Source organism: Myodes glareolus, chromosome 2, assembly GCF_982192425.1.
Source record: "Myodes glareolus chromosome 2, mMyoGla1.1, whole genome shotgun sequence".
Classification (NCBI taxonomy): Eukaryota; Metazoa; Chordata; class Mammalia; order Rodentia; family Cricetidae; genus Myodes; species Myodes glareolus.
Genome location: NC_142027.1, coordinates 89,553,503 through 89,579,011, shown reverse-complemented (window position 1 = coordinate 89,579,011; position 25,509 = coordinate 89,553,503). Strand labels below are relative to the sequence as shown.

The 25,509-nt window shown below is 43.8% G+C and overlaps 2 protein-coding genes across 2 annotated transcripts in view; one reads left to right on the top strand and one right to left on the bottom strand.

The window, feature by feature from the left end:
* The window catches only part of Brca2 (BRCA2 DNA repair associated), a 42,914-nt gene extending 34,017 nt beyond the window's left edge, over positions 1-8,897 (bottom strand). The window contains 4 exon segments of the mRNA XM_085685242.2: positions 381-489; positions 3,851-4,078; positions 8,167-8,263; positions 8,797-8,897. Coding sequence (XP_085541368.2) covers positions 381-489; positions 3,851-4,078; positions 8,167-8,263; positions 8,797-8,883 — 521 coding nt within the window. The 5' untranslated portion in view covers positions 8,884-8,897.
* A 4,587-nt stretch (positions 8,898-13,484) lies between these two features.
* On the top strand, positions 13,485-22,454 carry Zar1l (zygote arrest 1 like). The gene is made up of 4 exons (XM_048419581.3): positions 13,485-14,209; positions 14,493-14,609; positions 17,084-17,158; positions 22,184-22,454. The coding sequence occupies exons 1-4, from the start codon at positions 13,607-13,609 to the stop codon at positions 22,325-22,327; spliced, it is 939 nt and encodes a 312-aa protein (XP_048275538.3). The 5' UTR covers positions 13,485-13,606; the 3' UTR covers positions 22,328-22,454.
* The last annotated feature ends 3,055 nt before the right edge of the window (positions 22,455-25,509 follow it).

Here is a 25,509-nt window from a genome sequence, read left to right as displayed (position 1 = left end):
TGACCCACCTGCCTCAGGTTCTCTGGTGCTAGGATTTTCAGAGTGGGTTACCAGGCCTGGCTCAAAGTAAAGGTTCCTAACATAAAAAGTACCAGTTGAGGAATTTATTACACAGTTCGTCCAGGAGGTACTCAGCCATAGCGATCTGGATGACAGTTTATTTCTGAGACAAACACATGCAAGAGAACGTTTTGTTTAAACACATTCTAACAGGAGCTGAGCATGATGGTTCATAAGAGAGTCCCCAGCCTTGTGGGAGGCTAAGGCTGGAAAATCTGGAGTGCAAAGCCAACGTGGACTGCAGTATGAGACGAGGCCTTGAAAACAAATAAAACACATGTCTATAACTCCTTATAAAATATACACCAGGCTCCTCATACCTTTCGCTGAGACAAGACCTCAGAGGTGGACTGGCAACATCAAGCACGGGGCCCACTTTGGCCTTCGTTCTGCGGTGATTTTTATGTTTACTGTTTGCAGCAATCTTCCCTGAAACAGTAGAATAATCCCGTGAGGGTGTAGACACTGTGGATTTTGAATTTAAGAACGAAAATAGACTATCCAGGGAGCTGTCGCCTCCTAGGAGATGCATCTTAAGAGATGAGTATACCCTATGCTATGGCATCACAGAAGGTAAAAATAAAGGGAGACACTGAAGGGAAACCAGAAGTCCAATCTGAACGAGTCATTCTGTGAACAGCTTTCATCATTCCATTTTAGACTCCTGAATAAAAGTGAGAAAACAAGGCCTTTATGACTGCAACTTCCCCTCGTCCCTTCCTTCTCTTGGATGCTGGAGACTGAAACTAGGGCTTTTCAAATGACAAACGTGGTGGCGGTGGGGCTGGAGAGTGTTAAGGGCACTGGCTGCTCTTCCAGAGGATCCAGGTTCAATTTTCAGCACCCACATGGCAGCTCACGCCTGTATGTAGCGGCTGTTCTAGGGGATCCAACTCCCTCTCACACAGACATACATGCAGGCAAAATATCAGTGTACATAAAATAAAGTATCAAATGATAAACACGTACACTACCAAACTATCCTACTTCCCTGATGGCTTCATTTGACTTGGCTGGTAAGATGCTATTCTTTCACTCTGACAGCAAGCTACCAAACCTGCAGAACTACATATAAGATCTGTTTCCCCTCCCCTACCCCCTCACTCATTTTGAGGTTACAGATCTGGCTGTCTTGGAACTTGCTATGTTAACCAAGTCGGCCTTGAACTCAAGATATCTATTGGCCTCTGCCTTCCAAACGCTGAGATTAAAGGCAGGCGCCACCACAGTCAACTGTCTTTCACTTTTTTCTTGACTTGAAACATCTACTTTCAAGTTTCCATTAAGAAACTGACTAATCCAATACTCGCCAGAAATGAGAGATGCCATGATCAAGAGGAACTACCTAATTAGTAAGCTTTAGTGATCCCAAGGGTTAGAGTATGTGCCTGCCCTCCTATATGTTCCTGTTTCCCCACTATTCTGTGAATTTCGTAAGGTACATTCTATCCTTATACTATACCCATAGCAATTACAACTACACTTGACATCTCACTGAGCATGCATATCACGACTCTAAAGCAAAACAAAGTGCACACTTATGGCAAGAAGGTAATAAATATTTCGGAGGCTGAACAAATATACCTTACTAAACAAGTGCTCACAACCACCTGGCACCTAGGTCAGAGAAACTGCTGTCAAATTGAAATACTCACAAGAAATGATTTAAAAAAAAAAAAAAAGCCTCCGGAAAAGCAAAAAACCCAGGATAGCCAAAACAATCCTGTACAATAAAAGAACTTCTGGAGACATCACAATCCTTAACTTCAAACTCTACTACAGAGCTACAGTACTGAAAACAGCCTGGTATTGGCATAAGAACAGACAGGAGGACCAATGGAAGTGAATAGAAGACCCGGATATCAATCCACATATCTTCAAACACCTGATCTTTGATAAAAAAGCAAAAAATATCAAATGGAAAAAAGAAAGCATATTTAACAAGTGGTGCTGAATATCAACATTGTAGAAGAATGAAAATAGACCCATATCTATCACCATGCACAAAACTCAAGTCCAAATGGATCAAAGACCTCAACATAAATCCAGCAACACTGAACCTTATAGTAGAGAAAGTAGGAAGTACACTTGAACGCATTGGCACAGGGAACCACTTCCTGAATATAACCCCAGCAGCACAGACACTGAGAGAAACAATTAATAAATGGAACCTCCTGAAACTGAAAAGCTTCTGTAAAGCAAAGGACACGGTCAACAAGACAAAACGACAGCATACAGAATGGGAAAAGATCTTCACTAACCCCACATCAGACAGAGGTATGATCTCCAAAATATACAAAGAACTCAAGAAATTGGACACCAAAAGATCACATATTCCAATAAAAAAAATGGAGAACAGACCTAAACAGAGAAATCTCCACAGAGGAATCTAAAATGGCTGAAAGACACTTAAGGAAATGTTCAACATCCTTAGTCATCAGAAAAATGCAAATCAAAACAACTCTGAGATTCCATCTTACACCTGTAAGAATGGCCAAGATCAAAAACACTGATGACAACTTATGCTGGAGAGGTTGTGGGGAAAAGGGAACATTTCTGCATTGCTGGTGGGAATGCAAGCTGGTACAATCCTTTTGGATGTCAGTGTGGTGATTTCTCGGAAAATTAGGAAACAACCTTCCTCAAGACCCAGTAATACCACTTTTGGGTATATATCCAAAGGATGCTCAATCGTGCCACAAGGACATGTGCTCAACCATGTTCACAGCAGCTTTGTTTGTCTTAGCCAGAACCTGGAAACAACCTAAATGCCCCTCGATCGAAGAATGGATTAGAAAAATGTGGGACATTTACACAATGGAGTACTACACAGCAGAAAAAATATAACGATTGAATATAACAGATTGAATTTTGCAGGAAAATGGATGGAGCTAGGAAACATTATTTTGTGTGAGGTAACCCAGACACAGAAAGACAATTATCACATGTACTTACTCATAGGTGGTTTTTAAACATAAAGCAAAGAAAGTCAGCCTACAAACCACAATCCCAGAGAATTTAGACAACAATGTGGACACTAAGATAGCCTTACATAGATATAACCTACATGGGAGGTAGAAAGTATAAAAAAACCAAGATCTCCTGAGTAAAACTGGAAGCATGGGGACCTTGGGGGAGAGTTGGAGGGGGAAGGGGAGAGGCAGGGAGGGGAGCAGAGAAAAATGTAGAGCTCAATAAATATCAATAAAAAATGTATAAAAATAATTTTAAAAAAGACAAAAAAACCTCACCTCCATCCTAGTATAACTTGCAGAAACATAGTTTAGTCAACATCAACAAGTCACAGGCTTTTTTGAATATTCAAGTCATAATTCAGTAAAATCTTAGTGTTTTTACTAATACTTAGCATATTAATCATAGGAGGAAAGAAGCATTTACTAAATACCAAAATTATTTCCTTGAACCCAAACCTATCACATACCATTTCCACCATCTCCATTCTTGAGTCAGGAAAGAGATGAGAAAGACTGTGATCAGCACAACAGAATGCAGTTCGTTACCGAGCTGCGATTTTACATACAACTCTGCCTGCAGTCCTAGCTCACGCCCCCTCCATCACACTTCACACTGCATGATTTGTCCAAGTTTAACCAATACTTAACTTTTTTTTTTTAAAAAAAATTTTTTTAGACAGGGTCTCTCTGTGTAGTTCTGGCTGTCATGAACTTACTCTGTAGACCAGGCTGGCCTCAAATTCAGAGAACCACCTGATTCTGCCTCCCAAATGCTGGGACTAAAGGCGTGTGCCACCATATCTTGCTATAGTTACCTAATTCGTTGAAAGGCGACTGGTCTAGTGGTAGAGTTTGACCTTGTTCTTTGAATATTATTGGAGTTGAGGCCAACTGATGGTAAGGCGGCTTTCTCTGTGGTGTTTTAAACAGCTGTGGTTCATAACTGTGGGGTTTATAGTCATATTCTTCTGAAGGTTCAAAATTATACGGTGGGGCTTCTGAAGAAAGTTCTTCAAACCAGTTGAGACTTATTGGCCCTAAATCTGCAAGAAAAGCAAAAAAATCCCATCTTAGTTTTAATCAGTGATACTGAGGATCTCCTGAGCAATGAAGATCATAACAAAGAACAGGGCTGGTAAAGGTGATTCCACTCATGCTAAGCCTGACAACTGAGATACATTCGAGCCCACACTCAGAAGATGTGTTCTCACCTTGTGTCATGGGATATGCGCATACACACGCACACATACACACATGCAAAAATCAATAAAAAAAAGTCAAAAAGATCATAGTAAAGAATAAAGGAGAGGGCATGGTTGTACTCATCTGTTATTCCACTTTCAGTAGGTCTGAGGCAGGAGGACTGAAGATTGAAAACAGCCCAGGCTACATACTGAGACCTTTATTTCAAGAAACAAAACAATGCCAGCAAGAGGGCCCAGCAGGTAAAGGTGCTTACTGCCAAGCCTGGAGGTCTCAGTTCATGACCAAAATCCACATGGTGGAAGCAGAGAATTGACTTCTGCAAGTTGTCCCCTGACTGCCCCGCCACTCTGTTCCCACCACAAAATAAATTTAGACACATAAAAAATAAATAAATAAAGCATGGGGCTGGAGAGATGGCTCACAGGTTAAGAACACTGGATGCTCTTCTAGAGGTTTTGAGTTCAATTCCCAGCAATCACATGTTGGCTCACAACCATCTGTGCCTTCTGGTGCCTTCTTCTGGCCTGCAAGCATCTGGCCTGTGCAGGAGAAACACTATATACACAATAAATAAACCTTTAAAAAATACTAAACAAAGGAACTTGAAATTTTGACTAGCTGGGCATGGTGGTAAACACCTGTAATCCTATCACTTGGGGATTGAGTCAGAAAGATCTCAAGTTTGAGGTTAGCTACACAAAAATGATTTCTCAACTGGGTATGGTATCACATACTTATAATTCTAGTATTTAGGAGGCTATAGCAGGAGGATGTCATGAGTTCCAGGCTAGCTTGCCTACACAGTGAGATTCTATCTTAAAAACCAATAGAGAAGGTGTGGTGTGGGGGGCTACCTTTTTCTTTTAAAATTTTAATTTATGTGCATTAGTGTTTTGACTGAATGTATGTCTGCAGGAGGGTGTTGGTTACCCTGGAACTGGAGTTACAGACAGTTGTGAGCTGTCATGTGGGTGTTGGGAATTGAACCTGGGTCCTGTGAAAGAACAGCCAGTGCTCTTAACTGCTGAGCCAGCTCTCCAGCCCTGGAAGCCTACCTTAAAAAAAAAAAAAAAAAAAAAAAAAAAAAAAAAAAAAAAAGAGGAAAAAGCTGGGTATGCTGGCACACACCCAGTACTGCAAGGCAGAGGCAGACAAATTGCTGAGTTCAAGGCCAGCTTAGTCTACAGAGCAAGCTCCAGAACAGCCAAGGTTACATGGAAAAACCCTGTCTCGCAAAGCATAGGGGGTGGGAGGTGGGGAGGGCTCCATAATCTAGAGCATACCAAATACAGAACACAAAACAAAAAAGAAAAACAAGAACCATGACTGTGGAATACTTTAAGGCTCATTAAGCAAGATCATTAACGTACTTTTAAAGTGCAGCAACACATAATTTTGAAAAAGTTACAAGAATTTAGCTATATTATCTTTTTTACTCTCTTAACAATCATCAATTCAGGAGAAAAAAACCTATTCACATAAGCATGTATTCCATAGATTAAAAAATGATTCTGAAGACTGAATATGACAAATCTCTTTATGAGTATGGGCTAAAGAAACACTTTCAAATAAGTATGAAAAAAAGATTCTAACATGGCAATGACAAAATGTCTAACACCCACCCACCCTCTAGAGCAGTTTCACATGCTTCAGGATGTCCAGTAAGCTAAATTCATTTCAGTTAGGCCGTGGTGTCCTCGCCTTTTTCACACCATAGCAAGGATGAGGTATGTAAACAACTGCTGCACCTCAAGACAGAAGGCAGTGGACCCAGCTATACTAGTACTGACATTTCCTGCCCACCCAAGGGGGAAATGCCAGGGACTCTCGAACAAAGCAAAAATGAACTGCATGAAGCTTATGTTTCCATCTTGTTATTACTGTGTATAGGACACGTGTGGGTGTGCATGTGCTGATGTGAACGTGGGGGTCAGAGACAACTGAGCACAGCTGCTTCTGTCCTTCTTCCTTCATGTGGCTTCTCACCAGACCTATGCAGCACACACCTTTACCCACTAAGCCACCTTACAGAACTAAGTTTAATTCATTAGTACATCTTTCCCAATTTTCTGAGAAACAACATGCATACAGCATTTCTGCAGATTGAAGTGTAACTAACAGAAAAGCACTCATGATGAGTTGTGAGCAAAACTCAGACACTTTTCACAAAAGGCCATCTTTTTCGGGGAAGGACATCCAGACGAACCAAGTGCTCCAATCTGAAGCGTTTGGTAGGCATTTTCTCAAGAACGTAGTGAGCTCATTTGAGTGAAGAAAAAAAGTTTGCTGCTAATGATAAAATGTGAGCTCCCATAATGAAATCAACCATTTCTAGGGACTCCCAGCAGCTGATTTCTTCCCAATTTCTAAAGAGTCGTAGGATCAGAACAGCTGCAGTATGAATGGATGTGTTTCTTAGTCACGCACTGCCGGGCTCTAATTCAAAGCCAGGTGTGGCTGCTTACGCTGCAATCCCAGTATACAGGGTGAACACTGCAAGTTTGAAACCAGCCTGATCTACTTAGCAAGTTTGAAATTAAGCAACGGTTACATAGCAAGATGAGGTCCTCAAAACAAGAAAAATGGGGCTGCAGAGACGGCTGTACCCATATCAAGCAGCTCACAAACACCTATCACACTAGCCCCAGGGCATCTGATGCCCTCTTCTGACCTCTGCAGGCATCCATACACACGGGCACACACCCATGCACAGACACACACATAGATATATGGTTTAAAATAACAAAAACAAATCCTAAAAGAAAGTCTGACAACTGTTCATTAGTAGCACCACAACGCGTCTGATTTGCTGGTAGCCCTTGCGAAGCAATTCTTCCCACTGGAAGCCGCAGTGTTACTACATCTCCCATCTATTTAGGTATTCTCCATCACCTGGTTGACCAGGAAAGGACTGCGGTAATGAGATGTATGATCCACAAAGAGCACAAAGAAAGCTGCCAGGGACTGAGTTACTTATTGTTCACTTTAGAAGAGTCTCATGTGCCCCTTACTGCCCTTGAGCTCACTGTGTGGCTGAGGATGACCTTTGACTTCTGATCCTTCTGCCTCTACTTCCCCAAGTGGTGAGATTACAGGCATCTGCTAATGCCTGGTTTAAGATGAGGAACAAAGCCAGACAGCCAAACACGAGGCATATACTCTACTGAGCTACATCCCAGTGTCACTCCCTTCTTCTGAAGAAAAAAAAATGCCCAACACTTGAGAGACAGAAGAAGGTGATCTCAGTGAGTTCAAAGCTAGCCAGATCTACAAAGCAAGTTCCAGGACAGCAATGACTGTTACACAGAGAGACCCTATCTTAAAAACAAAAGAAAAAAACCTTGGGTCTGAGCTCTGTAGGTCAGGTCATAAGAGATTTCCCTATGTAACCCAAACTGGTTTTGACTTCATATTTAATCCACCTGGCTCAGTCTTCTACATCAAGTTCACTGGGATTATAAATGTCAACCATCGCCGGGCGGTGGTGGCGCACGCCTTTAATCCCAGCACTGGGAGGCAGAGGCAGGTGGATCTCTGTGAGCTCGAGGCCAGCCTGGTCTACAAGAGCTAGTTCCAGGACAGGCTCTAAAGCTACAGAGAAACCCTGTCTCGAGAAAGAAAAAAAAAAAAAGTGAACCATCACACTCGGCCATTTAGTGCAAGTATTTTTTTGTTTGTTTTTCTGAGACAGGGTCTTTCTATGTAACCCTAACAGTGCTTTATCTTGCTATGCAGACCAGGCTGGCCTCAAACTCACAGAGCTCCACTTGCCTCTGCCTCCCAAGTGTTGTTCTCTCTCTCTCTCTCTCTTTTTAATATTGGTTTTAATTTTCTTTTTAAAGCAAGTATCCACCTTGCCTTACTTTACTGAAAACATTTCTCGATGTGACTTAATTTACCAAGTTTTATAAAAACTCGTCAATACCTGCTGTGCTGCATCGCGCCTTAAAAATTTCAAAAAAGGTTGGTCTCCTTTTGTATTCAATGGGCATTTTCTCTACAGTATTCCTCCGATGCTCGCTCTGCAAAAGAGAAGTAAAATACACTTCACAGGCTTGCTTTCTCGGTGACAGGGAAAATCAAAAGCGCTGCTAAATTTGCTCAACCAGACTACCTTAGGCCCATCTTTTGGAACAAGAACAGAATTTACCATGAGGATGGGGGACAGTTCATATTTGCGCTCCAAACCAAGTGGCTACTAGATACAAAATACGCACCGGAAAGCGGATATAGTGTGAGTCAATAACAAGAGACCTTGCTATTATTTTAAATAAATCACGTTTGCTATTATTTTAAATAAATCACGTTCACTTCATTACGGGACCGAGTAGACACAAACAGGATAGGTAATCCAGTAACTACGGAAGCGCGCCACAGCGGGTTCTAGGGACGCGCCAGGTCCCTGGAGGAGGGACGCCCGCGGGCTGCAAAGAGCTGGGCGGGAATCTGTCCGGGGAGAGCCGGGGTGGGCGGTGGCTCCTCCGGGACGTCAGGCGTGTCTCCCCGGCCCCTGCGACCCCGAAACGAGCGCCTGCTTGTCCCCGGCCCTACTGACCCGCTCTGGCTGCAGACGCTGACAGAAGCCGGGACGCCTCACTTCACACGCTCGCGCGAAAAGCCCGCTCTGGGCCCGTGACGTCATGACCCGGCGACGCAGGGACGCAGTCCGGTCGCCGCCCGGAAGTCAGGGGAGCGGATTACTCCGTCGCTGTTCCCGGCGGTCTCCGGGCCTCCCGGGGTAACCCGCTCCCCACCGAGAGGAACGTTCGCCCATCCGCAGCACTCAGAATCCCCGACATCTTTTCTACCCCTCGAGCTACCCGCCGAGTTGGTCTTGGCGCCTTGGGTACAACATGTGGGCGGGTTTCTTGTGTCTTCTTTCCTTCTTGATGTGGGTTGTGAAGGGACTCTGGCCATCTCTAGCGTGGCAAACAGGTCTCTCGTCGGCCTCGCCCTTCTCCCCCTTTTCCTTGGCCCATTAGGTTACATTCCTAAGCTAGCCACCAAGGTCTAGGCCCTTATTTGACCACTTCCTCCTCCTGAGGCTGACTACCAAGGACCAACAATCAAAATACTGAATTCCAGCAATCAAAAGCCCCCTTTGGCTATCCTAATTAACATGTCCAATCAAAATTAAACACTTTTGTCATCCTAACACGGGATTTCCCTTTTTACCTTTATAATTTGTCATTTTGCTGTCTCTATTCAGAGGCAGTCTTTTGTCCCCCTCTGGGACAAATACCTCTCTCTTCCCCTCTCCCTCGTCCTTTGTCTCCTGTCTTTGTCTCTTATCCCCTGCCCTCTGTCCCTCTGGGGCAAATAAATGTTTGTGCTGAGAACTTGGTCTTGGGGTGTCCTACACTGATACTGGTCTCTTATAAATTGAAATTTTGTTAATAGTTTATTTTCCTTTATCTTGTGTCTGCTTAGAGGTGATTCCTTGGCCTTTTCTTTACACTTTAATCTCATTTCAGGACTTTGTACCGGTTCGCTGGATCTCTTTGCCCCTCATCCCAAAGCCCTGCTTTCCACTTTTAATTTGACTCTTTTAATTGGTTTATTGAGGGCAGGTGGTAGGACCTGGCTTGGGTTGCAAGGTGTGACTCTTGCCACCAGGTTGGATAACAGTCCTACAATAAGAGGTTCTTTCTGCAGGCATAGGTACTATCTTTTACAATTTTAGGATGCGATCACCATGTTTTGTGAGACTTTGGGAAACTAAGCTAGAAGACTGAAACTTAACCTCAGCCCTGAATTTACAGGGTAACAAGTCCAGTGCATTGTGGCTTCCTTTGGGTTTATTGTTTTAACATTAGAAAGCCTTCAGTTGGATTCAGCAAGTGAGATCTTAGAGGGCCTTGCTTCTTCCAGAACATGCTTAAGCAGTAAAAAGTTCTACTTGGATTAGAAAAAGAATGTCCTGGGTTTGGGGAATATGCCTCAATAGTAGTGATTTTGCAGAGCCCTGGTGTAGGTCTAGTTAGCAAAGAAGAGGTGTGTGTGGTATTATCTAATAATCAACTGCTATTTACTAAATGTTTCTTACTATAAAATGTTTAGTATTGTCCAGTGGGTAAAAATTCATCGAGTAGGCCTGGAGAGATGGCTCAGAGGTTAAGAGCACTGACTGCTCTTCCAGAGGTCCTGAGTTCAATTCCCAGCAATTGCATGATGGTTTACAACCACCAATAATGAGATCTGGTGCCCTCTTCTGTCCTGCGGGCACACATGTAGACAGAACACTGTATACTAAATAAATAAAGTTAAAAAAAATAACAAAACAATTTCCTAGCCAGGTAGTGGTAGCGCACACCTTAAAAAAAACAACAACAACAAAACAAAAAACCATCAAGTAGTTATAATAATATAATAATAATAAACCTGGCAATAGTCCCAGGTTTGAGTTTGTATCCGTTTGACTTCATGTACTTCCCTTGTGCAATCTGCATTGACCCTATAAATAATTAGGACTGGAGAGATGGCTGAGTGATTAAGGACACTGGCTGCTTTTCCAGAGGTCCTGAGTTCCACAGCACCCACATGGTGACTCACAATGGGATCTGATGCCCTCTTCTGGTGTGCAGGTCTACATGAAGACAAAGCACACATACTTAAAATACATAAACATAATAAATTTCTGCTAAGAGGCAGATGGTGGTGATACACACTGGAGGCAGAGGCAGGCACATCTCTGAGTTTAAGGCCAGCCTGGTCTATAGCAAGTTCCAGGACAGTCAGAGCTACCCAGAAAGACCCTGTCTCAAAAAGCAAAGCAAAACAAAAAAAAATATACTTAAAAAAAAATGAAGGTGCTTTCTTCTCTGCGGAAGTTGAAGGAGAGAGGTGTCTCACTAAGATGGAGCAGTTGGGGTAATGGTTCACACTTCACACCGGTAACACACTTCACCTGAAAGATGTTCCATTATCACACACTCCTGGCCCTCACCAGCTTGTGACTATGTTCCTTGTTCTCGGCACAAGGAGCCGCACAGCCACCATACCTCTGCCATACTCTGTATCTTTGAGTTCAGTTGCTCAACTTGTTTACTACCAAGAATTACAGGATTCGATTCACTAATTGCTTTCCAGTTATCGTTTTCAGCCATATCTAATGTGCACCACGTCTTGATGTGAATAATGAATACAAGTCACATAGTTAGCATAGAACACCTTCACATAGTTGCCTTCTGTGTATTCTATGTATAGGTGTGTGGCAGAGATTACCAAATCTATTCTCTTAGCTAATCTCGATCTAGTACAGTATTGTACGAGGGGGAATCCCTAGGAAAAGGCTGGGTCTACAAAGGCTGTTGATTAAAATCAATGACTGTGGAGGGTTTGTAATAGTGCAGGTCCAGAGCCTAATTAAAATTTATTTCATGCTGTCATTAGTTCCTTAAACATGTATTTTTTGCCCACCTCTGTGGTGTGGGACCTAATATCCCAATGAACATGTTAAAAAAAAAACAACCTATCAACCAAAGGTCCAATAATGCTATCAGATGGCATCTGAGGCTCGTAGCTAAGACCTTTCCCGGTCTGTAACCCGGTCTGGTATTTGTACCTATGTATTTTTTGTTTGGTTGTGAGCCTAGCCTTGAATGGCTGGGTCATCTCTTCAGTCCCATCAATTCATTTTTTCAAATGCCTTTATTTATGACTTTTTGTTCTGTAACTGTAGATACCTTATAAAACAGCCTCCATTGAAACACAGAATTTGGGGTAGCCTAAATCTGTGTTTCTGGGCCATGATGACTCAAACTTGCCTCCAGAATAAACTCTCATTCGTTTTGAGGTGAGAGCTGTGGTTTTTTTTTGTTTTTGTTTTTTAAGATTTATTTATTGATTATGTATTATTTATATGTATAATATAAATGTATGTTAAGATTTATATATTGATTATGTCTGCGTGTATGCCTGCAGGCCAGAAGAGGGCACCAGATTTCATCATAGATAGTTGTGAGCCACCATGTGGTTGCCGGGAATTGAACTCAGGACCTCTGGAAGAGCAGCCAGTGCTCTTAACCTATGAGCCATCTCTTCAGCCTGAGAGCTGTGTTTTTACATCGACAGTCATTAACTACAGTCATCACACTAGGTTTACTCGTCCCACCTAACTGCACTTTTATGCCTTTTGACCAACACTGCCCCCCACTGGTGATTGTGTATTTGAGACCCTTAGATTTTATATATGAGATCACATCATGTTATTTTTTTTCTGTCTAGCTTATTGCACTTAACATAATGTCCTCCAGGTTCATCCAGAACAAAAACAAGCAAGCAAGCAAGCAAAGCAGCATTTGGATATATAGTCAAGCTGGTCTCAAACTTGTGAGTCTCCTGCCTCAACCTTCAGGTTCTGAGATTACAGGACCTGCAGCACCACAACTACTTTCTCTTTTTGTTTGATGACTAAATGAAATCCCCATAGATGACAGTTTCTTTACTTACCTGATACTTAGGCTGCTTCCATAGTTTGACTCGTGGATGAACACAGAGTACAGGATCTCCTAATGTCTTGATTTCACTTTCTTTGAGTATACATACAAACAGCGGGATTGTTGGGCATCTGGTAGTTATAATTTTTTCTAAAGATTTGCTTGTTACCGGGCGGTGGTGGCACACGCCTTTAATCCCAGCACTCGGGAGGCAGAGGCAGGCGGTTCTCTGTGAGTTCGATGCCAGCCTGGTCTAAAAGAGCTAGTTCTAGGAAAGGCTCCAAAGCTACATAGAAACCCTGTTTCGAAAAACCAAAAAAAAAAAAAAAAGATTTGCTTATATATTTTTTAAATTATGTAGGTATATGTGTGTCTATGTGTGTGAGTGCAGGTTACAGGCCAAGGAGGGTGTCAGGTACTCTGGAGCTAGAGTTCCAGGTGTTTGAAAGACCCTCAATGTGGCGTGAGAGCTGGGAACTGAAGTTGGCAAGAATACTACATACTCTTAGCCGCTGAGCCGTCTCTCTTGCCCTCCTATTTTTAATTCTTGAGGCAGCTCTGTGTTGTTTCCCCCAATACTTGTACTAATTTACATTCTCACCAGCCAATACCAGATCAACAAAATAGTCACCAAGAGAATACATGGGTGAAAATAGCTAATTAAAGCCTGCTGAAGACAGAAATGAAAATCAGCCTCGAGCAAAAAAAAATTGAGAATTGCAAATTGAAAAAGTAGGGAAACAATTAGTAGTCACATGGATCGTTCCCTCTTCAATTAGGGAACAGCGAGGCGGGGTGGGGGCATCAGCTCTCACTCTGGAATAAATGAAGAAACCTGGGTGACCCGAACCTGTTCTACAAAGAGGAAGAGACAGGTGAGGGCAGAAAACAAACCAAGAACCCAAACTCCAGGAGGAAACTACCCCAATGGAGCACGTTGTCCAAGTTCCCTATGGCTTACTTCAAGGTTCTGGGGTCACACAGCCTCTGAACCACCCTAGCCTCTGGGGACCCTGTAAACAGCAAGACTGGAGTAACATGCATCCTCCTGTGTTCCTAGCCAGGCCAGTGCCTATGGTACCAGCAAATGCCTCTGAGTCCTGCATGTACCCTTACAAGAGGGCTCAGCTTCAGGCCATTCTCACCCAGATGAACCCCAACCTGAGCCTACGACTATGCAAGGCCAACACTAAGGAGGTGGGCGTACAGGTGAACCTTCGGGTGGACAGGTCGGTGCAGTGCTCACTGGGGCCTCAGACCCTACACAGCAGCTTCCTCTCGGACAGAAGCAGCCTCAGGAATCCCACAGAGATTTACCAGGGAGCCTTGGTCCAGCTACCTAAGGACGAGGAAGACAGAGGAAGCCAAGATCTTAAAGGACCTGCAGAGGCCAGTCAGCTGCTGCCACCTATGTCGAGGCCAGATGGTAACAAGCAAGAGAGCTTCCCACAGCTGAAGGAAGTCGGGGAGGCAGACACCCCCAGGCCTGGGGACAGGAAAAGCAAGCTGGTATGTGGAAACACAGACACAGTCCACTTGGGAAGCTCAGCTTCCAGCTGCATGGTAGCTTCTCCCTCCTCAAGCCCTCACCAGCACCGTCCTTCTTCCCTCCATTTCCAAAGCAGTAAGTCTGTCTCATTTCTGCCTTTCCTTTGGTGAGGCAAGTGGAGTTTTGTAGGTGGCAGCTGACTGAATTAGCGGACCCCATAAAGAATAGCTGAAAGCGAGGCCCGGGCAGTGAACTGCTTCATTTAGGCTGTCCATTAGGATACGAGAGCTAGATCCTACCCTACCCCACCCCCATTGGTAATAGACTCCTGTTTCTCTTCATTTTCAGTTTTTGGAACCAAAATACGGCTATTTTCACTGTACAGATTGTAACACCAGATGGGAGAGTGCTTACGTGTGGTGCATCTCTGGTACCAACAAAGTAAGCAAACCTGGGGAAGGGGCGCTGAGGCCTGGAAGGCACAGGTGTTAGTGGGAGATCGTGGTTTCCACTCCTTCACCTCGGCATCCTTGCTGACAGGCAGTCATGGTGAATCTTACAGTGAGACTTTCATTAAGTGTGAACGGCAATGTCTAAATAAGTAACTAAATATACTACCAGGAGTGGTAACATGTAAGCTCATAACTGCAGCACTTGAGAGGGGAAGGATCAGGGCCTGACCAGCTTAGGCTACATAAAAACATCTTTACACACATCTCAAAAACAAGCAAGCAGGCGCAGCTTTAGTGCCAGCACTTGAGAGACAGCTGCAGACAGATCTGTGAGTCTGAGGCCTGGTTTCCATAGTGTGTACCAGGGCAGCCAGAGCTACACAGTGAGACCCTGTCTCAAAACAGAATAAGACAAAAACCTCTCCAGCATCTAGGAAAAGAACAGGCTGGAGAAATCGGGACTCTGGAGCTGGGTGTGATAGACAGGCCTGCAGCCTCTGCGCTTGGGAAGGAGAGGCAGGCAGATATCACAATAAAGGTCAGTCTGGGCTATATTAGATCCGACCTCAGAAAACAAGGCTAAGCTCCTCCTCATGCACCAGGATTCTATAATATAACTCCTTTCTCAACTCGAAACAACAAATAAATGTCTTCCGATAGGAGCAGTGCAGACCAAAGTGCGGTGTGGTAGCAGGTTCAATGACGCCCCCCATGGCTTGGAAGCAGTGCAGAAATGACACAGAAGTGGGGGCTTAGCCTGTCTAACAGACCACATCCTGATGTCCAAATAAGACTTTAAAGCAGAGGCTCTCAACCTGTGGGTCGCGACCCCTTTGGCTGGCGAACCCTGCATGGGTTGCCTAAGACCATCAGAAAACACAAATATTTACATTGAGTTATAACATAGCAAAAATTTATGAGGTAGCAATGAAAATAATTTTATGGTTAGGGGTGACCACAACATGAGAAAGTGTAGCAAAGGGTCACAGTGTTAGGAAGATTGAGAACCACTGCTTTAATGTAACAGAAAGGCCAGGCTTGGTGGCATTTGGAAGCAGAGAAAAGCCTATCTCTGCAAGTTTGAAGCCGGCTTGGTCCTACATAGCAAGTTCAGGCCAGCCAGAGCTACACAGTTGAGACCCTTTTCAATAAAAAAAGAAAACCAGAGATATTGCTAAGTAAACCAGGGAGAAAATGTTCAGGAGACAATGCACAAAGCCTAGAACGTAGACAAGGCTGATGGGTAGTCATAAAGAACTAAATGCGGGTGGAAAGTTAGATATTTCAGGGCAAAATGACTGGGACAAAAGGAGGAATTGGCCCACACACTGACCAAACCTAGTAATAGCTGTGCTCTGTGGAGTGCCTACTATGGGTCTTTCTGTGTTGCTGACTAGTCATCAGAACTATAGAAAAAGGAATGCTAGCTCAATTTTACAAATGAAGGAAATTGTAAGTGACTGATGGAACTCAGAACTTAAAACCTCAAAGTATGTGAGGCTCAGTGGTTAAGAGCACTGACTGTTCTTTCAGAGGACCCGGGGTTCAATTCTCAGCACCCACATGGTAGCTCACACCTGTTTGTAACTCCAGTTTCAGGGGAACAAATACCCTTCTGCAGACATACAGGCAAAAAAACCAATGAGCTGGGCTCTGGTGGCGCAGGCCTTTAATCCCAGCACTGGGGAGGCAGAGGCAGGCAGATCTCTGTGAGTTCAAGGCCAGCCTGATCTACAAGAACTAGTTCCAGGACAGGTACCAAAGTTACAGAGAAACCTGTCTCAATAAAAGAAAAGAAAACAAAACAAACAAAAAATAACCACCAATGCACATAAAATAAAAATGAATAATTAAAAAAAATAGGAACTCAAGTATGTGACTGGAGGATCGGCTCATGGATTCAGAGGACTGGGCTGAAAAAAATAGCGGGTTCAAGTCCTAGCATCCACATCGTGACTCACAACTATCTGTAGCTCCAGTCCCAAGGGATCTAAAGACCTCTTCTGGCCTCTTCTGAGCCATGTACATGGTGCACATACAGGACATACAGGCTGGCAAACAAAACAACAACAACCATAACAAAAATAAATCTCTCAAGAGTAGAGGTTCCATACAAGACAAGCAACGTAATAAAGTGAGGGAACACATTGTATCAAAAGAGCTGGGGAAGGGTTGGAGAGGTGGCACAACACTTAAGGGTTCGTACTTCTCTTATAACCACTTGAAACTCCGGTTCTAAGGGGTCCAATGTCCTCTTCTGACCTCTGTGTTTACTGCACACACTCAGTGTACATACAAACTTTCATACACAAAATTTAAAAAAAATTAAAAAGTAAAAAAAAAGTAAAAGTAAACAAAAGTAAAAAAAAAAGAGCAAATTATCTTAAAAGAAACACAACAACTAGGGACCTAGGAAATGTATGCATATATCAGCTTGTATTAAAAAAGCCAATTTCTCTTTAGGTTTATTTCAAACAGCTCTGTTGCAAGTGCCAAAGGAAATTTAATCCTTACCGAGTAGAAGCAATCCAGTGTCAGGTAAGTGCACAGAAAGCTTTGACTCCATCACAAAGTGTTTGGATCTTACAGACCTCGGTCTTGGCATGGGGATACTCGGTCTTCTGTCTATGTGAACACTTAGATTATTATAGGAAAAAAAAATAAAAGCATAAATTCCATTAATTCTTTTTTGGAGAGAAAGAGGGTGAAGATCTACTCTTTTAAGTTTCCTTGTGTCAGGCATGAGCCTTGTGACTATAACACAGCAGATTCAGGAGTTCAGGCCTAGTCTGGGCTTCTTGGTGCTCTTCCTCAATAACCAAAACAAACCAGAGAGCTGCCTTCTGTAGTGTGCTTATGCACGGTATCTTTGGAACATCTCCCTTTTGATGGTTAGCCAACAAAATGCTAGGGTGTTTTGCGTGCATTGTTTCCACGGCCTGAATTAACCCTTGTGAAGATGTTCCCATTCTGCAGGCAACAATGTCAAATTCAGGTAAGATGTGGTAGGTTGCCAGGGGTCAGATTTATAGCTTAAATCTTGATTGGATGTCATGGCATCTTCAAGATTTGGAAAGTCTCTGAGTTTGGATGACTTTCTATTTTATTTTTCAGTTTGAGTGTGGGATGTGCAGACTCTTAAACTGTAGAAAGGAAAACTGTCTGGTTCAACATGAAGAAATTTTGTAGTCAGGAAGGTTGGAGTAGAAAGAAGGCTCAGTGGTTAAAAGCACTGGCTGCTCTTCCAGAGGACCTGAGTTTGGTTCCCAGCTCCCACGTTAGGTGCCTTACAACTGCCTGTAAATCCAGATTAAGGGGATCCTCTGCCCTCTTCTGGCCTCTATGTGCACCCACAAGCATACATGTACATACACACTCAGATTCACACACATACACATAAATAAAATTAAGCAAATTTTTCTTTTAAAGGTTACTGTGAGAAGAGAGCTTACTAGGGCTTGAATCCAAGGCATCAGTGCAAACTAGGCAAGTGCTCTGCCCCTGAGCTACCCCTGCATCCAGAGAGCCATTTATTTTTAGACTCCTTCACTTACAATATGTCCTTCTTTGGTTATTCCCTGAGGATGGAGGGGGGTAAATTGTGCCCAAGGCAGCAGCGGTAATAGCTGTGTATGTGTATGTGTATGTAGTAGGGTTATGTATGTGTAGGGTTGTGTGTGGGCCAGGTTACCACATCAAAGGCTTTCAAGTTTTTGAAAATGAAATGAACTGGTGACAGTGGTTACAAGAAATCCATGAAAGCCAGGCAGTGGTGGCACACGCCTTTAATCCCAGCACTCAGGAGGCAGAGGCAGGCTGTGTGTGTTTGAGGCCAGCCTGATCTACAAGAGCTAGTTCCCTGGACAGGTTACAAAGCTACAGAGAAACCCTGTCTCAAAAAACCAAATAAATAAACAAACAAAGAAATCCATGAAAACAAGAATCACAATCATCAACAATCTGTAATTGAAAATATTGAAAGAAAAACATTCCCCCTCTTTGGATCTTAGAGTAGGAAGATATTTTTGTTATTTTCTAAATGGTATGGTTTTCAGTTATATTACAATAAAATTAATTTTAGACACTGAAGGACAGAGGACAGCCTTTTCCTGCTACCATCTTATCTGGGGATTGAACTCTGATCGTCAGCCTTTGTGGCAACTGCCTTTGTCAGCTGAGCCATCTCATTGGCTCATTTTCCATTTCTAATTAATAGCTGAACTTTTTCTAACTTTCTGTCAAACTCAATGAAATGACTGAATTTTTCTCTTCTAAGAATTTTCAGCAGGGCAGTGGTGGTGCACGCCTTTAATCCTAGCACTCGGGAGGCAGAGGCAGGCAGATCTCTGTGAGTTCAAGGCCAGCCTGCTCTACAGTGTCAGTTCTAACACAGCCAGGGATACATAGAGAGACCTTGTCCTAAAGAACAAAACAAAACAAACTTTGAGATCTTTGCTGGAAATTTGAGTCTCTTTTCCTTTAACATGTTAATCATTGTAGTTCATTGATTTTTGAGATGATTTTACCTCATAGTTCAAGCTGGCCTGGAGCTCATTATGTAGGATAAATTGACCTTGAATTCATGGGAATCCTCCTGTCTCAGACTCCCAAGTTCTAGACTTATAGGTGTGACCTATAAATCCATGTCCAACAAGAATAATTATTTTATTTTATTTTGAGATAAAATTTACTGTGTTACTCTGGCTGTCCTGGAATCCACTCTGTAGAGCAGACTGGCCTCAAACTCACAGAAATCTGCCTGCCTCTGTCTCCCCAATGTGTGTGGCATGATCATTTGGTAATAATAGTTATTTTCATGTCATTTTTTAAAATTTGTTTTTTGAGACAATGTCTTGGCTGGCTTGGAATTCGATCTTCCAGCCTCTGCCTCCTGGGATTAAAGACGTGTAGTGAGACTTCCATTTTAAGCACAGTTATTTTAAATTTAGTGTCAGATAAATCCATTAACTTGGCCTCCCATTGGGCTGTGGCTCTCCTCTTGGTGTGAAATGCTTGCTGTTTTGTCTTCTCATAGGCATATTTATTTATTTTGTTTGTGTTTTGAGACAGGGTTTCTCTGTGTAGCCCTGGCTGTCCTGAAACTCGATCTGTAGACCAGGCTGGCCTCGAACTCACAGAGTTCCACCTCTGCCTCCCAAGTGCTGGGTTTAAAGGCACGCACCACCGTCATTTGGCTATGCCTAGTTACTTTTGATTGTGTGCTAGCATTGCATATGACAATCTGTAGTGCTAATTTGTGGCTTAGGGCAGCGTCCCGAGACCAGCTCTGAGCTGCTGGGGGCAGTGCTCTTTCGCTCTGGTATACCCTTTGTCCCTGTCCCTTTGTTAATCTCCTTTCAGCTTCCTGTCCTCTCACCTCATCCAGACTGACAACTACTGTTCCATATGGTGACTCTGTAGCCTCTTTGGTGACAGGTGTTCGCCCCACTCTAAAAAGTCAGTACTGTAGATAGATTCGGAGCTAAGTCCCAGAGTTTGATGAGATCATCCTGTTGTTCTGTCTGTCTCTACCTCCAGAGTTCTGGGATTAGAGGTGGGAGCCACCAACACTGCTGGACCTTAATATTCATTTTTATCTCGTATATATGAGTTTTATCTGCAGGTATGAATGCACTATGGCTGGGCGGTGGTGGTGCACTCCTTTAATCCCAGCACTTGGAAGGCAGGAGGCAGATGTAGGTGAATCCCTGTGAGTTCGAGGTCAGCCTGGTTTACAAGAGCTCATTCCAGGGCAGCTAGGAATGTTACACAGGGAAACACTGTCTCAAAAAAGCCAAAAAAAAGAAAACAAACAAAGAAAGAAAAGAATAAAATGTATGTATACTATGTGTGTGTAGTGCCAACTGAAGCCAGAGAAGGTCACTGAACAGTGAATCCCCTGGAACTAGAGAGGTTACAGTCTGTTGTGAGCCACCATGTGGAAACTGGGCTTCAAACCTGGGTCCTCTACTAGGGTAACATAGGCTCAATCACTATTCTCCATTCTCCTTAGATTTTACTGTATTTTAAATCCTTTCTATAGTGGAAAATAGAAACCAATTTGTAGGAGACACATCTTAAAACTTTTATTTACTTTTTATATCAGTCCCTAAGTTAGCTTCACTTACATATCTGTGTGTTCTCTTTAATGCCCTGGCTGTTCTCTCCACTGCCTTAAAGCAACTGTTCTAGGTTCAGCTTTTCAAACAGTCCAGGAGGCTTGATAACCATTATCTAATCCACTATAGAAAGAAGTAGAAATCTAGCTTTAGAATAACTTCATTTGATCTGGCTTTTTCTTTCTTAAAAAGGGGGAATAAGGGGCTAGAGAGATGGCTTACTGGTTAAGAGCACTGGTTACTCTTCCAGAGGTCCTGAGTTCAATTCCCAGCAACCACATGGTGGTTCACAACATCTGGAATGAGATCTGGTGCCCCCTTCTGTCATGCAGGCATACCCGCAGGCAGAACATTATACATAAAGAATAAATCTTTAAAAAAATAAAAAAAGAAGGGGATTAATTCAGTGAATGGATCTACATGAGGTACTTGGAACGGTGCCAGTCAAGCAGAACCCCATCTTGGAATGAACTTGTAAGAAAGAATGCCCCTCCACTAGAGGAGGGAGGATGTAACTGTTGTGTGGTGGTGAATAAACTGAACTGAAGATTCCTGCTTGGGAAACACTAATGCTCCTCCTCTGTCTCCAGAAGATGAACCTTGCTCTGGTCTGTGAGGCAGAGGGTAGATCAGTGTGTATTTAAGGTTCATACCGACTAGGTAGATGTGCCAGGCTCTCTAGGATGGGCCCTTGACTGAAGGGGATGGCTTTCAATAGCAGTGAAAATGGTATATATCTGGGAAGGAAAGAATTTAGCTTCCTGGACCAGCAAGTCAGCAGGCAAGGTACTTGCTGCCTTGCCTTACCTGACTCCATTCTAGGGCCTAGCAATGGTGGAAGGAAGAGAAGCTACTTGTTCTCTGACATCACACTCAAGACATGCCACACTCTCCACACCCACACACTAAATAAAGAAATGTAAAGATAAATGAATTGGTACACATGTAGCTTATATATATATATATTGACTATATTAAAAGTGAGCTTAGCTTCCTCAGATCTTCTGTTCCTAGTTGTTACAACAATTCAGACTGTGTCCAGTCTTTGTCAGCCTGTCCCTTACAGAATAAAGTCACCCATGGTGGAGACCACTGCTCTCCTGTAGTTTGATTAAATGATCCCCTGCACACTGCCTCTCATCACCACTGGTTACAGATATGTAAAATGACGCACAGACACTCTAAGAAGCCCACCTCACCTTATTTTACTATCGTCTTGGTTCGCACAGAGATATTCTCTTGAGCGGCTTCAGTGATCATTCAGGTGGCATTTGAAGAAAAAAAAAACAGGCAGTTTTATGAAAGTTGGAAAGAGGCTTCTTGTGGAACTCAGAGAAAACCACAGCTTGGGGGGTGAAGGGGGAAGAAAGGGGTCTTTTCAGTTGGCGGGCTACACCTGGAACACTAACTGATCACTTAACTGTCCTAATTTTGCCTCCCAAAGACGTGCTCCAAATCCTGTTGTGCCTGTCCTCAAAAGAAAAGACACATTGATATCAGGAGGCCACATCGCCAGGAGCTCTGCGGTCGCTGCAAAGACAAGAAATTCTCCTGTAGCAATGTTTACAGCTTTAAATACATCCTGTGACAGCAGGGCCGGTTTCTGGTTCGTAGACTTGGCAGCGGCATAGTACTCTGTGCAAGTTGGCTCTGCCTAGACGATGGAGAGCGGTCTAAGTGTTTGTGCTTGTTGTAGGTTGGGAAACAGTGGTACGGTGTGAATAGAAAACAATAAATGCATGTGAACTAGATAGACTGAGAAGCACATTAATGGTAATTCCTGGGTAAAAACAACAACAGCATGCTGGAAATGGTAGCTACTGATAGGAAGGAGGAGGAAAAGAAAGTCAGGTGTGATAGCCCACACCTTTAAATCCAGCCCTTGGGAGGCAGAAGCAGGTGGATCTCTAAGTTCAAGCCAGCCTGGTCTAAAGAGTGAGTTCCAAGACAGCCAGACCTTTACACACAAACCCTGTTTCAAAACAAAACAAAAACAAGAAAATTTTTTTTTAAGTGATTACCATTTTTTTTGTGTGGGACGGAGAGTTTAACTGGTCTGAAACTCATTATATAGAACAAGCTGGCCCCACACTCAGTGATCTGCCTGCCTCTGCCTGCCTAGTGCTGAGACTAAATAAGTGACCAATAGTTTTGAGCCCGGTCCTGTAGTCAATAGGAATGCTCGCTGCCTCCCGAGTGCTGGGACTAAAGGTGTGTGTCACCACCACTGGCTGTACTGCAGCTCTTTAATGAACAAGTCCTCCTCTTGCCCCAGCTGGCCTCCCACTCGCTGTCCTGCTGGGACTGCAGTTTGTATTTCCTCGCCCTCCCTATTTTTGAGACAGGACATCATGAACATCTCCTAGGGGAGGGGTGGAGGTTGAGAGGCCATGGAGAAGAACTTGGATTTGAAGTTGGACTGACCAGGCCTTGCTCCTTGATTCTAATGATTGTGTTTCTGTTTTCCTTCTAACTAGGATGGTACCATGTGATGTAGGAAATGTAGGGCTAAGCCAGAGAAACCCATTGAGTGACTAGGAGGAGATGATGTGACAAAAGAGACCTCGAGATGAGGCACCTGAGAGAGGGAACGGCAATAGCAAGGGTCCCTGGGGGATGGTGTGTACTTACCACATTCCAGGGCCCACGTGGGATGTAGAAGACACACTAGGCCATAAAGCTGCTTCTTCTCCTTCTTCTTCTCCTTCTTCTTCTCCTTCTTCTTCTCCTTCTTCTTCTCCTTCTTCTCCTCCTTCTTCTCCTCCTTCTTCTCCTCCTTCTTCTCCTCCTTCTTCTCCTCCTTCTTCTCCTCCTTCTTCTCCTCCTTCTTCTCCTTCTTCTTCTCCTTCTTCTTCTTCTTTTTTTTTGGTTTTTCAAGACAGGGTTTCTCTGTAGCTTTGGAGCCTATCCTGTAACTAGTTCTTGTAGACCAGGCTGGCCTTGAACTCACAGAGATCCACCTGCCTCTGCCTCCTGAGTCCTGAGTGCTGGGATGAAAGGTGTGTGCCACCACTGCCCAGCTGGTTGTAAAGCTTCTTAAGACCAAAGTCAACCATAAAAGGATTTCAACAAGTCACTAATGTGAGACATTAAAAGCTCACTGCTGTGAGGCAAAGCCAGGGAGGATGGAAGAAAAAAGGAATTTGACCAGGAAGTGAACAGACACACGAGCAGAATGACTCCTTTGGCAAAAGTGGTCACTGTGGCCAGGCGGTGGTGACACATGCACCTTTAATTTTTTGAGTTTGAGGCTGTTGGACCCTAGCGTCCAAACACCGAGAAGGAGTCGCCCCCAGAGACCACCTCACACACCACAGCCGATGCAAAAGCATGAGGATTTCATTAATTCTGTCATGACAGGGTTCTTCAGTATTCGGGAAGCCGAGAGACCTCGAATAGCTGGTACAGTCTACTTTTAAAGGAGAAGGCCACAGAAGCAAGGGGGGTTGTTCTTTGACCATTGTGATTGACTTATTTGAAAGGGATATTACCAATAATTGGCTGGAGAGCTGTTGCCAGATCAGATGAAGTACAAGGTCATTTTGACCCCGTTTCCCAGGGGACTGAATCAAAACATACGTGTATGGGTAATTGTTCAGGAACCGAGTACGTGCATGTGTAGCTGTTAGGTCCTTGGTTCCCAGGGGAGGAGGGGAAGCACTAAGGCACGGAGGCTGAGAGGGTTCGGAATAGTCAGAAATGGCTTCAGAATTGTCTTAAAGTCTTACAAGGCTAGCCTGGATTCCTTACAGATTGAGTTCTAAGACAGCCAGGGCTACAGAGAGAAGCCCCATCTTGGTAGTTAGAGGAGTCCACAAATCCAGGATACTGTTTGAAAATGACCGAGGGTTGGCCTTGGGCTATGGAGGAAAAGCCAGTGATCCTGAGCTGTGCAGGTGGATGATGTCAGATGGTAACCTTGAGCTGTGCAGGTGGATGATGTCAGATGGTGACCTTGAGCTGTGCAGGTGGATGATGTCAGATGGTGACCTTGAGCTGTGCAGGTGGATGATGTCAGATGGTGACCTTGAGCTGTGCAGGTGGACGACATCAAGAGTTACACCACTTGGCAAGCTTGTGGGCCATGCTCTCTAGCTTCCAGTCCTGCCTGGCTTTAGAATTCAAGGGATATGTGACAATGGGTCACTGGTCTCTGGGTCTCAGTTTCACTGTTTGTAAGATGAAGATAATAGTTCCTGTCTCTTGGTGGTGGCGTGAGTGCAAAAGGAGCCGACAGGTCACTTGTTCTGTGTTGCTGTAACAAGATAGCCGAACCTATGTACTTTATACAACACAGGTGTGTATTTGGCTCTCACACGTGGAAGCTGAAAGTTTAAGACCAGGGAGCTATGTCTGTTAAGCTTCTTGTGAAGCTGTTTCTGGCTGTTAAAACACCTTTTGTGGTTTTTTTTTTTTTTTTTTTTTAGGAGCCACGTATGAGAATAGCAGGCATTGCAAGTGGAAGTGACCGATGTGCTGTGAGGGCTCACTTTAGAACAGCTGCTGCCGCAGTACCAAATATGCCCTCTGGAGACCTCACGCGGGTCAGTGAGATGGGCATTAATCCCTCTGTGGGTGCTGCCCTCTGACAAAATTATGCATCACTTGGCCAACTTAAAACATTTTAACCTTTAGGGCCTGATGGTGGTGGCTCATGCCTTTAATCCCAGCACTCAAGAGACAGAGGCAGGCAGATCTCTGTGAGTTCAAGGTCAGCCTGGTCGACAGTGTGAGTTCAAGGACAGTCAGGGCTACGTAGAGAAATCCTGT